This window comes from Metarhizium brunneum, chromosome 5 (genome assembly GCF_013426205.1).
Source record: "Metarhizium brunneum chromosome 5, complete sequence".
NCBI lineage: Eukaryota > Fungi > Ascomycota > Sordariomycetes > Hypocreales > Clavicipitaceae > Metarhizium > Metarhizium brunneum.
The window spans coordinates 230,565-243,185 of NC_089426.1; the positions used below are offsets into that span (position 1 = coordinate 230,565).

General features: G+C 47.8%; 4 protein-coding genes across 4 annotated transcripts; 3 read left to right on the top strand and 1 right to left on the bottom strand.

Moving 5' to 3' along the window:
- Positions 1–1,500: 1,500 nt before the first annotated feature.
- On the top strand, positions 1,501–2,224 carry G6M90_00g081480 (uncharacterized protein; the record flags this gene model as incomplete). Its single annotated transcript, XM_014687900.1, has 3 exons — positions 1,501–1,654; positions 1,718–1,842; positions 1,895–2,224. The coding sequence occupies 3 exons, from the start codon at positions 1,501–1,503 to the stop codon at positions 2,222–2,224; spliced, it is 609 nt and encodes a 202-aa protein (XP_014543386.1).
- A 4,978-nt stretch (positions 2,225–7,202) lies between these two features.
- Positions 7,203–7,634, top strand: G6M90_00g081490 (uncharacterized protein; the record flags this gene model as incomplete). Its single annotated transcript, XM_014687901.1, has 1 exon — positions 7,203–7,634. The coding sequence occupies one exon, from the start codon at positions 7,203–7,205 to the stop codon at positions 7,632–7,634; it is 432 nt and encodes a 143-aa protein (XP_014543387.1).
- Positions 7,635–8,852: 1,218 nt separating this feature from the next.
- On the top strand, positions 8,853–9,416 carry G6M90_00g081500 (uncharacterized protein; the record flags this gene model as incomplete). The annotated part of the gene is made up of 1 exon (XM_014687902.1): positions 8,853–9,416. The coding sequence occupies one exon, from the start codon at positions 8,853–8,855 to the stop codon at positions 9,414–9,416; it is 564 nt and encodes a 187-aa protein (XP_014543388.1).
- A 921-nt stretch (positions 9,417–10,337) lies between these two features.
- Positions 10,338–12,313, bottom strand: G6M90_00g081510 (uncharacterized protein; the record flags this gene model as incomplete). The annotated part of the gene is made up of 2 exons (XM_014687903.1): positions 10,338–11,584; positions 11,656–12,313. The coding sequence occupies 2 exons, from the start codon at positions 12,311–12,313 to the stop codon at positions 10,338–10,340; spliced, it is 1,905 nt and encodes a 634-aa protein (XP_014543389.1).
- Between the last annotated feature and the right edge of the window lie 308 nt (positions 12,314–12,621).

The window sequence follows — 12,621 nt, forward strand, 5'->3', positions numbered from 1 at the left end:
AGGTAGGTTAGCTCTCTCTGGGGAGATAAACATGGGCGATAGAAGGCTATAAATACCTGTGCGAGATAACCTATGCAATGAGGTAAATGACTCTCATGTAGGAAATGTTGGTCGGCATGCTCGTCCCGTCGGGCGGAATGGCTATCCTGCGGGTGCTCTGGTGTACTTAGCACCTCCTTCTGGAGCATTGCTCTCAAAAGCGATAGGCAGTGCATTTGGTGAAACATGGAAATTCCCCAGTCTATGTTGAACGTTTGATTGTGCCTTATTGAGATGAAGCCCTCATTTTTAGGCATTACAGTAGAAAACCAATGTTCGTCGTTATGATAGGAAAAGTCTTCCAAAGCAGTGGACCGCGTGAAATTATTCATCTTCCATGATTCTGAAAGTTTTTCATCATGACGATAGCAGATACGAAACGGGATTTTCGTGTGAAGCTGAAGTGTCAAAACTACCAAGCTAAACATTAAGATCCCTATCGCCAGCGGATAAAGGTTCCTGGTCTTGAAGAATTTGAATTCCATGGAATCGCTCTTTGAAGTACGTATTGCAGAGAAGGAAAGGGGCGAGAAGAAATTGCTGGTTCGTGACTACGTTATGTTGAGTGTTTGTCAGGAACAGCCCAGCTGGGGGGGCATTTAACCGAGCTTGACTTCACGATTGAGGCTGCAGGAGAAAAAACTAAGAAACCCTTGAGGATATATGTACCCCATCTGCCAGGATACCGGACGGGGGGTAGTCCTAATAATACAGCGACTCTCTAGGACACCGTGTCGAAAGGTTTAATAGTACTAGACTGAGCCCAATATAATTGCCGCTACTGTCAGGTCAACTGTGATATGTCACATAATAGCGCTTAACGAGGGATCTTCCGGCCTTGAGCGCCTCAATATGTCCTGTAGCTTTCTGTACCCTACCTATAGTTTACCTGCACGGAGTCTTTTTGGGCGTGCCCGAGAGCCGCCCACACCGTCATCAACGCTGCAACATTCCGTTTACGAGCATCTAGGCCGTCTGGACCCCAGTTCACTCGGGTAGACAAGAAAACGCTAGATAACCTTTCCCACATTAGACATTATCAGGTGTCTAGGACAACTTTTCCTGGTTCTTGCCTGTTTCTCGTGCCTGCCAACCAAAGACTCTGCCGCAAGCGTGTCGCAATTTGTACCTTTGATCAACTATAAACTGAAAAGATTACCTGGGCACATGCTGAAAACATCATTCAAGTCCCAACGTAGAAAGAAATGTTCCATGGCAGACGAGGCTCAATTTGCAGTGAGCGCCGTGTTGAGCACCAACAGCTACTTGACAACGACGGCCGGTTCATTTCAGAGCGTGTAAAGTGTTCGAGATGGCTATTTATTCTCAGTCTCGGATCATTAGCCCTAAATGTCGTTCTTCTCTGTATTACTTTTCTCCATGATTATACTGAGCGTCTAAACCGCACGCCTCAATTACTATACTGTGAGTGACGAACGAGTGCTGTGTATTACCGGCAACATGGCTCCCAAACTTACTCCGTCAACAGCTCCCGCCCAAGATGCTATTCATTATGAAGTAAAAAAGTTTCATCGAGGTTTTGGGGATAAAAAAACTGCATACCAAGGAGACCCTTCTCCAGAAGTCGACAAGGTATGGAAGAGTCTGTACAATGGTAGGTTTCGTCTCTTCTATTCAACCTCACCGCGGATGCATTATTTTTGACACTGTCACCCAGAAATTGGTATAAGCAGATTATCTCGGGAACAAGCACAGCTCCTTCCAAATCGCACGTACCCATTCATAGGAGATGAGGGGTACTACATAGCGGAGTTGGCTGTCTTCCATCAGCTCCATTGTGTTGTATGTAAGGATCTCTTATCCACAAATGATTGGTTCCTAACATAGCGACCAGAACGCAATTAGAATAGCGTTATCCAAAGACTACTATCAAACGGTCTTCAGTCTAGAAGAGTTCGACGATGCTCAAGGCTCGTATGGGCGTGACCACATTAGCCACTGCCTAGATGCCGTTCGGGAGGCAATCATGTGCGCTTCTGATATCAGTGTCATTACTTGGCAATGGAATGATCAAGCAGAAAAGGCTTTAGGCCATGGCGATGTTCTTCACACCTGTCGAAGCTTCGAAAAAATTAAAGAATGGGCAGCTGAGAATCAAGCGCTGGTGGACTTCAACGCCGACGTCTTCGTCAAAGGCGACCCCGTTGTGGATGGCGTTGACTAATACTTGTCTGGGAAACTCAGAGTAAAGGTGCCTGGATTTCAAATCAATACGCCGTCATGTTTGGCAGCCATGGTAAACTTGCTCCGTTTATTGCAATTTTTTGAACCACTACGTATAGCGACGCCCCCTACTTGGCGTCATTTTCTTTTCCTTTGTCTTCAGACCAGATGTTCATTCCAATTTTCTGCCCAAATAAAACAGGCATTCCGGCATGGAGTGTTTCTGGGTGGACTTGTCCGGATTCCCGCACATTCTCCCAAAATATCGCGTTCCCGGCGATAGCTTTGAATACGACCCCTTCACGAGGCGTCTCGTCGCATTCTATATAGTCGCACCAGTTTTTTTCTACTGGCTTTTTCAACAATGGGAAATGTGTTCCACCGCCAGTGACATTTGCATAAAGATAGACAAAAAACGTGGTTCTTCGAGGATTGGACTTGCTCCAATCATAATGTTTCACGTAATGTCCAGCCGTTCCATATTTAACGATCTGAATTGCCTCCATTTCTCCAGTCAAAGCACCAAATCCTTGGAAAGCCTGGGCTCGATCCTCTATGCATTGGATCAGCTTCGTTCGCTTGGGATAGGCAGTTTTTGCATGCCTATGGTTTTGGTCAATGGTAGTGCTGCCATTGGAAAGAATAATTTTGGAATCCTCGAATTCAGTTTCGCTATGATCGAATTAGATGGCTTCAAGTGGAAGTGCAATCAATCCACGGGATGTTTTACTTCAGCTTTGTTAGCTCTGTCGCTTCGAAATCGGTTATAAAGGAGGAAATGTAGATAACGAGCGGGCCAGTAGAGAAGACGTGAACACGATAGGCATGACGACGGCAATCCCGATCGATAAATGCCTCGGGACTCTTATATTGATAGAACCCCAAGATGTAATTGCAAACGGAAGTCCAATTGAGTACAGCCAAGATGTTGATTGCAATAGCCGAGAGCAGTACGACCCGGGCTGGTAGATAGTTCATATTCTTGCAGGGTCGCAAAATGGACACAAAAGTCGAGTTGTAGAGGTTGGAGAACCCTGCGTCAAAACGTCCGGTTGGCCCTGAGATTGACATTGGCAACTCCAGGCTTTCGTTGCGAGGGGGCAATTACATGTGTGAAAACAGAATACAGAAGGCGATGTGCATCAAGCTGTCAGCTGGGGACCATATTCGTTCAATTCAAACGCCTTTTTCATGATCAGGTTAAAGTGTAGCCTCAAACATGCGCATATAGAACGGTTGGTCGCTCCCTTGGTGATTCTTTCGTCGTCGGAAGAAGCTCCGACAGCACCGAATTCATGACAAATCGTATTAGCACATGCACATCCCCAGACGTTGTCCAAGTCAGATACTCCCCAGTCAAACAAGGTTGCCATGCATGGCAGAGCATAATGACCTACGGGATGTGTGGGCGTGTATATATAACAGTCTTTCATTTCGCAAGGTACATGTTCAAGTAATTGAGAGTATCAGGATGTGAGTGGAGATTGGTCATGATTTGGATGGGGTGCATATATGAGTGCATGATATGGTGATCAAAAGTCCCGCGGGATGAATATTTGGAAACAGTGTGCATCCATGGAGTTTGGACGTTGGCGATAATTCACTGATATGCATGCATTTCATGGTGTGGTAATCAAATGTCCGTAAAGAGGACATGAAGTAGCAGTCAATATCCGTGGGGTTTGGATGTTGGTGATGAGTTCAATCCGATGCATGCATCAACGTGTGGTACGGTGATGACAAGTTCTGTGAGAGCCAACATCCATTGATGGGGCTTGGATGTCCGGTTGGTGACAATTTCAGCGAGGTGCATGTTTTATGATGTGCTCTGCTCGTCAAAGAGCCCGAAAAGTGGCACAATCTCGAGAATCGGTCAACTTCCGTGGTGTAGAGATGCTGATGATGCAATACGCATCGTCAAGTGCACAACGGAACAGGGCCAAGTGCGGAGTGTACTGATATCTGTCGTGTTGGTTCATGTCAATCCCTTAGTACGATGAATCCCATGTAATTGATGTCAATCAACTGGTTGGAAAACTTAACCCCGCATTCATCATGCTATATTGACCAGACTGCTTATAAAATGGTCTGGTCAAATCACTCCTTGGGAGTCGCTGAACTATTAGCCCTTCACCCTGTTTTTATTCTTCCCAGAAACAATTCAAGACATTTAAAAGCATTCCCATTCCAACCAGCACATCAGTTGACAACCAAGATGAAAAATCACTTTCTTGTTGCTCTCCTACTCTCCATCTCTGGAATTGTTAGCTCTGGGCCTATAGTGGAGCGAGTGCGTTGAATACACCAGACAGACATTTCGTGTCTGAATATTAACTCTTATTCAGGATACCCTCGATGTTCTCAATGGCAACAGTGGCTGGACCCCGCCTCCCGGCCGCAAGAGAGATGCGACTGGAAATATCTGAATCATGTTGAAAATATTGTCTCATGGCTCAACATTATGGCATTCAACTATACTTTGCTTACGGGACAGTCGATAATACCGGCTGAAGCTTGTCTCTGGTACTTGAATATGTTTGCAAACATCGTCGGTCGCTTTACATTATTGGGCAACGCTTATTGTTCTACTTGCGCACCAATTCACACTAGCTACCAAACAGCATTGATTCATTTCATCACAAGTGATCAAGTATTCGTGACTCTAACGAGATGAATATGTTTGCGACTTGACGTCTTAAGATGATCACTGTAGAAACCTTGGTGGTCGTGAAAGGGAAGGGTTATTAAATGCAAGTTGCTCTGTTAAAATCGAATCATCGAAATATCAACGGTATTTACAGAAACAGATCGTGTTGACCAGCCAGACGTCGGGTTGAGAGGTGGCAGAGTTTTGCTTCTTATCCAGAGAATTCTTAGGCTCAATCAAACCACAAGCTTTGCACAGCTTCTCCTAGCTTCAATGACAAGCTTGTCCCCTCATGCCAACTTGAAAAGTGTTGTTGGATACTAGGCATACAATGTAGCAGCGTTAGCTACGATGTGCCACTGCGAAAAGAGCAGCAGGCAGGAGATTACAAGATTCGATCATCTTGACGAAACCGGTGAGTCTAGCAAGGCGTAGCGCACTCTGAAAACCGTAATAAAGCAAATGTCCCCGAGTTATTTGAACTGAGCTTTGTCCCAAACCCGGCCCTGCCATGTCCTCCGTTACTTTTACTTGTCCCATTTCCCAAAAACAACATGTCAGGTCCAAGATTACACCGGGCCGCGAGGACTGGATTATCCCTGCTCTTCTACCGCAAACTAGTTCAAGCTTCTTTGTATTACTGGCATAAACCAATACATTATTGCCATTGTTTCATTTTAGTTATGAAGACATTGAGCGCTACCACTTCTGCCCTGGATCTGCTCTTTAATTTTGAGTTCCAAGGGCTGGCTAATGCGGGATGGACAACGGTTGGATTAGGTGATAGCATGTTCGGATCTTTAATGCGGTGACAAGGACTCGATAGAGGGTTTGGAGCTAATAGCTCAATTCATCTAAAAACAGTCTTTGGTATTAAAGATCCTTATTTTCCCTCGAGGCCTTAAATACAAGAAGTCAGTGAGGGACTTTGCCCTATGTCCCGTGATCGTCGCCCTTGTATAACAGGCCATTTCCGTGTAACACGATGGGAAACTTCCGACATGCGCTTTGATTCTCCAAGCCCTAATCTTGATCATATTTTTGAAGCACAGATTCATGATACCTTCGACTAGCTCGTGATGTCGACACCTTGGTCGTAGATGGTGGCTCCAAGAGCACCGCGATAGGCCGCTGCTTAGAGGACATATGCCGTAAATACCAGTTTCCGGTGCAATATCACCATGGCTTCAAGTTGAATGCCAAGTCTGTATCATTGGGCTTCAGAGGACCAATTATGCCATCTCTAAGCGTGTTAGTAACGGCAGTGTGGACACACGGGCAATAGGGCTGGCCGTTCAGCGTCTTACCATGAACCCGCATGCATGGGCAGATAGAGGCGCATAGCCTGAGGGCTTACAAGAGGATAAGTTACCATGGCATGTACTAATGCGATTCGTAAAATACAAACATCTGTTTACAGGCATAGTGCGCAAATAACAGGGTCACTAAAACCTCATGCCATCTGGATATGACTCTGAGGAGATATTAGCATATAAAATCATTATTTTTGCAACTTCAAGTGCGATAGATGACCTATGTGTCTGGGACAAAACAGCCAGATTATAGAAAAGTGTAAAGTACATTGAAATGTCAATACACCGGAGATCTGTCATGCTCCCAATGATGCGGAACGGCATTGACATACTGTGCAGTATTACGTTGAACACGTGGTATGTTGGATATTAAGGTCAGTTATTAAAAGCAGTCCAGAATCCGTAAAAAGTTAGCACTCGAACGCAATAGTGTTTATGTGTGTTGACAAGCCCTGTCCGCTTTGCCTACCTATGGGTCGACACTTTGTTGGCATCAAGGCCTTGACTGCGACACATTGTCAAGCATGACGAGTACCAGCGTCACGGAAAACACTCGCTAAACATGGACTGGATACACGTGTAACGCTTGTTTCTTTCACCGCGTCATGACTGCCTTGTTCCATTTCATTGTCCCTTTGTATGCGCCGTGGTCCCCCTTTTGTTGACCTGCTAAATCGCCTTTGTTGCCATCCATCGTCTTCATGTCCTGTTTAAACTACTTACACCACGAGTTCAGATTTTATGGCACATGCCGCGTCAATAGTCAAACAGAATATGCATGACGCATTACTCTGAAACAAGGTTCTATGATCGGACACCTGTTCAGATACCTGTTCAACTCGCAACACACTCATGTATCGGCCACGCAAAGATGCAGTCACGGGCATTCAACAAACATAAAAGTCTACCATTCGCCTCTCATTCTGATTTGAAATTTTCTCCTTCACATTTCCACACTACCAAACAACCAAGCTTTTCTACAACAACACCCACTCCTTTGCTTCATCTCCACACCCACAATGACCTCCAACGCAGCCTCGGCCGCAGAACAGTCCTCACGCCAGGCCGAAAAGGAAATCGACGTTTCCTGTGTGAGGTACCCTGCAAACTACTTCGCTTTGGAAATTGGGACCGCCATTTGGGGGCCGAAATACAATGACAAGCTCGATGTCGTTGGATACTTTGAGCCTCGCGACAATCACGCGACGCACCTAGAAGCACGCGGCAAAATGTTCAGTCTCGAGGCCTCCAAGCAGGAAGACTTCTTCAAAAAGATTGTCGATATCAAGAACACTTTACGGAAATCGGGCTACCACCACACCAACATCGGTATCATCTCGGACGTTTGGAACAAACTCGTGGACGAAAATTTTTTATCTGCCCAGCAACGTCAGCAAGGGCTGAAAGGGCTTGAGAAAGCGGGATTTCCCACAGGATACCTCAAGTCCTAGGCTCGGGGATGGAAATTCCTCTTGGACACGTTTTGCGCCAGGTGTTTTGGTCCCCAGGTTCACACAACTTACGCGGAGGACATGACTGGGACCTGTCAGCGGGAATTACGCGGACTTGAGACGAGCTTCGTGGGAAACTGGGCAAGGAATAAAGCATGGTTCAAAAGGATTTTCGTGCACCTGAGCAACTACGTCGCGAGCTGGCTAGCTGGCTGGCTTGTTGGCTTTGGAACGTTGTCCCCTTTTAATCATGTTCTAGGAGGATACACAAGATTGCTGCCAAATACACTTTCTTTACACTGGATTTTCTCCATTTGGAATGATGCACTGCTCGAGTCTTGAATTATCCGTGCGTAGTACATGTAGGGTATGGAAGCCTGCCTGCTTCGACCTGCTTCGGCTCCCATGCGTCTAGGCAAAAGTGTAGGATTGACACGCCTCGCTGACTGTTAAGAAGACTGCAGTGAATACGGCCGCGCTTGCTTAGTGAGGCTGAGGAAAACACGCGCTGTACGTTATCGGCATTATTTATGTATCCCATTTGTTCGCAGCGCGGTGACGTCTTTCTTTGTTGGGGCTTTGTCTTTTTCCATGCAGTGTTACGTGTGACCCAAGTCATCCGGCCGCATGTGTCACATTTTATCAAATGCTCATGGCCTTTGTTTGTGTTGGTCCTCACCATTCGTTGTTCTGTACATGTCGAGCACGAGGTCAGATGTTTGGGACAAAGGCCAAGGCTCACTAAGCAAGCAGCTGCAGCACTCGAGACTGTGATTGTTTCAGCGGGTGTGAACCGTGCGTGGGAGCATCGAGCATCACAAAGGGCAATGAATCCGAGAAGCAGATGTACGGTTGGACTCGCCGCTCGTTGACTGAACAGTTGGGAAGCTGATGTGCGCGCATCTTCATCGCCAACGCAGCTCAGCGACTTCGAGAGCAGGGCGACGGCCAGATCAGACCGACCGCCACAGCCAAGGAATATAAAATGGCCCAGGTTATTTCCACCCATTTTCTGTACGGCCACCAGAGACATCTTGCCAGCACGTGAATGCTCAGAATCACCAAGCACCGACGTTCTCCTACGACAATAAACGGCTCTTTCCCTCGTCTCCCTACCCGCTTGAAGACGAAACAAACGAAGCGAAACGAAGGGGAACAACAAAAAGCACAACGGACAGATACCTAGCAACGCTCTCTCCATCTCGCACTCTTTCCAAAATGAGCTCCGGCACAGACTTTCCGTGTCAAAAGGGCGCACTTCTCGGCTCGCTCTTGTCGATACTCGGCATTCACCTGCTATCGCTGCCTCTATTTGCTCGATTCCTCAACAGTCGGCGCAATACCCGTCGAAAAATTAACGTCGACTTGGTGACGAACAACCACAACATTTGGATAACAACCATCGGGAAAGAGGGGACGAAGTCATATGCCACCTACACGGCCGACCTTGGCGGAGCCAAGGCTGTATGTTCGGAAAACCATTCTGTAGAGATCGTCGAGAACTGGCCGAATCCACCAGACGGCAAACGCCACCACTTGGGCACCATTGATGCAGACCAGAGGGACATGGACTGTTTGAGAGACGCGATTCTCCAAAGCAGCCCCGTCATCAGCCCCTTCCCCTTCGACGCCGTCGTCCTCGTTTGGAACATTCTTTACCGGCAAGGGTATCTGGGTGAGGAAAAATTCAGAGCGGGAGAAGCAACGTTGACAGACTGCGTTGACGAAATGCTTGTCCGGAGTGGGTGCACAGAACTGCCCTTCAAAGCCTACCGGGAGTAAAGATCAATATGTGTGCTTTACGACAAGAAAGTATCAGAAATGTGGCTAGGGGTTATGAAGACCTTGGTATGGATAGATGGGGAACCAGGCGAGGAATAGAATGCACCTTTGGCTTTTGTCCAACTAGGCAAAGCTATCTCCCAGCCTTGACAAGAGAAGACTAGTTATGGAAGGGTTATTCACAAATACATTCTTCTTCCATTCATATTTTTGTCTTTTAATCTGTCATGTTCGCAAGTGTCCATTGTACTACGCTCAATAGTAGATCCATCAGTAGCAAGCAAGGAGTCGTAACGCACAGGAAAAGAGACATAAAGACAAAGTAATGACGACTCATCATCTAGGACTTGAGTAGATTGAGCCGCAGATGCCTAGGACACCATGGAGTCGGCGGCACTTTTGTTGACTTGGTATTCAGGGAATGTGGGATTGCGGAATGTATTCTTGAAAACGGATGGTTCCCTGCGTAGGCACCACTATCAACCTCGAATAATCAATATCCGGAAACCGAGAATCCGCCATGAAGAGAGAGGCGAAGATGCATGCCTTGGCACTGGTGTATTCATTGGCCATGCCGCGACCACTTGGCGAATGTGCCGAGCGGGCTGTCTCTAATAAGAACAGAATCAGTGAAGGGGAATATAAGAGTAAGCTCCGAGTCAATGAATGTCTGCAGAATAAATTACACAATGTGCTTGTCAGGCAGCGCAACCTTGGTAATTTGGTCAAAGTGTCAGAAAAATAAAAAGCAGATGAAGTCTTATATAGCTACCAGGACAGCCAATCATCGACTAAAAGGCGTTTAACAGCTTGTATGGTTGTAGAGATTATCAAAGCATATATTAAAACCAGCACTACGAAGAATATGCACCAGGGCTACATAGGGAACAACCCACAGCATGCCTTTTCATTTCCTACATGCTAGTTCTCGTCATAGCTGTAAAGGTCTTCCTCCATCCCCTTGATCTGGAGAGCCAGGAGCCGAGAGTAATACCGGCAGAGACCTAGATTGCCGCCATGAAACCAGAGTCCGGGATGGCCACTGCGCTGCCAGATGGTGCGCCATTCGCCTTCCTCATTGAACCCCCAGACCTCTTCCACCTTGTCGGCAACGCCATCACCAAAGATTTGTCTCGTGTGAGACTTCATGCTCTGATAGCCCGTCGCGAGAACAATCTCGTCAGCCTTGAGCTCCGACTGGTCGCTAAAGCGAAGGCCATCTGGAAGTATCTCGGCAACCTCCAGACCCTGCTTGACTTTAATCTTGCCATCGATAATCAGTTTCGACGCCCCGACATCAATGTAATATCCTCCGCCTCTTTGGAAATACTTGAAGAACAGACCCGCCTCGTCAGGTCCGTTGTCGACCTTGAAGCCAGCCTTGGCCAGCCCCTGAAGCATGTCCTTGTCATGGTTACGTTGAATTTCTGCAATCTTGACCTGGATTGCCTTTAGCACGCTGTTGGGCATGCTTTGAATAATCAAGTCGGCATCCTCGACAGGGGGACCACCCTCTGAATAAAGCCCCTTTAGGGCGATGTCAGTGACGGCATACGACGAGACAACATGTGTGCTCGATCTCTGCACAACCGTGACGTCGTAGCCCTTTTCGGCAAAATCCTGGGCAATGTCGAGGGCGGAGTTGCAGCTGCCCACCACCACGGCAGTCTTGCCACGTCTACCTTGTCGAGCCCCCGAGAATTCGGAAGAATGGCAAATCAAATCCCCCTTGAACGCGTCTGCCCCTTTGATATCTGGTTGGTTCTTTTCGCCAGAGTGACCGGTGGCTTGGATAATGTGACGCGGATGAAAGGTGCGTCGCTCAACCGAGCCATCGGCCGTTGTGCGCTCGACGCAGACAGTCCAGCATTTCTTGGTCTCATCCCACGATGTTTCCATGACTCTCGTCTTCATCCATACGTTGAGTTCCATGATGTTGGCGTAGGCTTCGAACCACTGAGCTATCTTGTCCTTTGGCGCGAAGATGGGCCACTGCGGAGGAAAGTTCAAGTAAGGCATATGATCATACCACACTGGGTCATGTAGGACTAAATGATGATAGCGCCGTCTCCAATTGTCCCCTACCCGGTCATTGCGGTCGACAATCAGAGCATTGACGCCCTGCGCTTTGAGCCTGGCTGCTGCCGTCAAGCCAGCTTGGCCGGCGCCTAATGTCTGGTCAGCAAACGCCGCAGTTGGTGCCTGGCACAGAGTCATGTGCTGCTTTTGAGCCACTTACCAATAATTAACACGGCCGGCTCACTCCCGTCGTCGTAGGCGACAGCCGAGGCCCGGTCGTCTGCCCAGTTTCGCCTACCGGGCTGTTCGCCGTGATTGACACCTCGCGGGCGGCGCGAAAAGGTGTTTTCAGAGTGACCTTTCAATGACCGAAGACTGGTGTAAATGGTGAATATCTTCCATTTGCCGCCTTCTTGGGCCAAGCGAATAAACCCCTCTCCGGCGCCCAACACTGTTTCAATGGACAGGAATGCGGTGATGCCAGAGACTTTGCCTTCACCATCGAGCGGGGACACCGAGGGTTGACGAACCGGACCCTGCTTGTCAATTGTGATGTGCTTGATTCGGAATCCGTCTTTCGACTGTGCACATTCTCTAAGAAACTCTCCGATTTGAGCAGGGCCTTGGACGGTTCTAAAGTTCCACGACAAGATTAAATGGTCGCGCCAGTATCCCTGTTTCGCAAAGAGATTTTGCGTAGCATGAAAAGTTGCATCGCCAAAGCTATCATTGAGGAGACAAATGATGTTCTCAGCTTCGGCCAAAGGATCCACGTCCCCAACGGCTTCCGGCGCTGGAAACTGAGTCGGGGGAATATTCGAAGTGCCAGGCAGAGTATGCACCGTGGGCGCCCTTCCGACAACTACTGCTGTAGCCATTTTTGAAATTATTCAATGTTCCTCTTGGTGTCGCACAAATGGTTTTCGGGGCTCAGAAGGTTTTGAAGAATTTGTCGTGGATGAGGAGAGGGCATCAATATGTATGCAAAGACTGCTCTGGACCGTCCGACATTGAATGCATGCGCCTCCTTTGGGCATCTCTGCGGGATCCAAATGCGGGGTCTGGCAAGTCGTGCGTGCATCACCAGATATCTCGACAGGACACACCAAGTTTTGCGAATCAGTGACGCCGCCACTGAGCCACAGACGGACAAGTAACGGCACCACGTAGGCACACTGGCATTCGA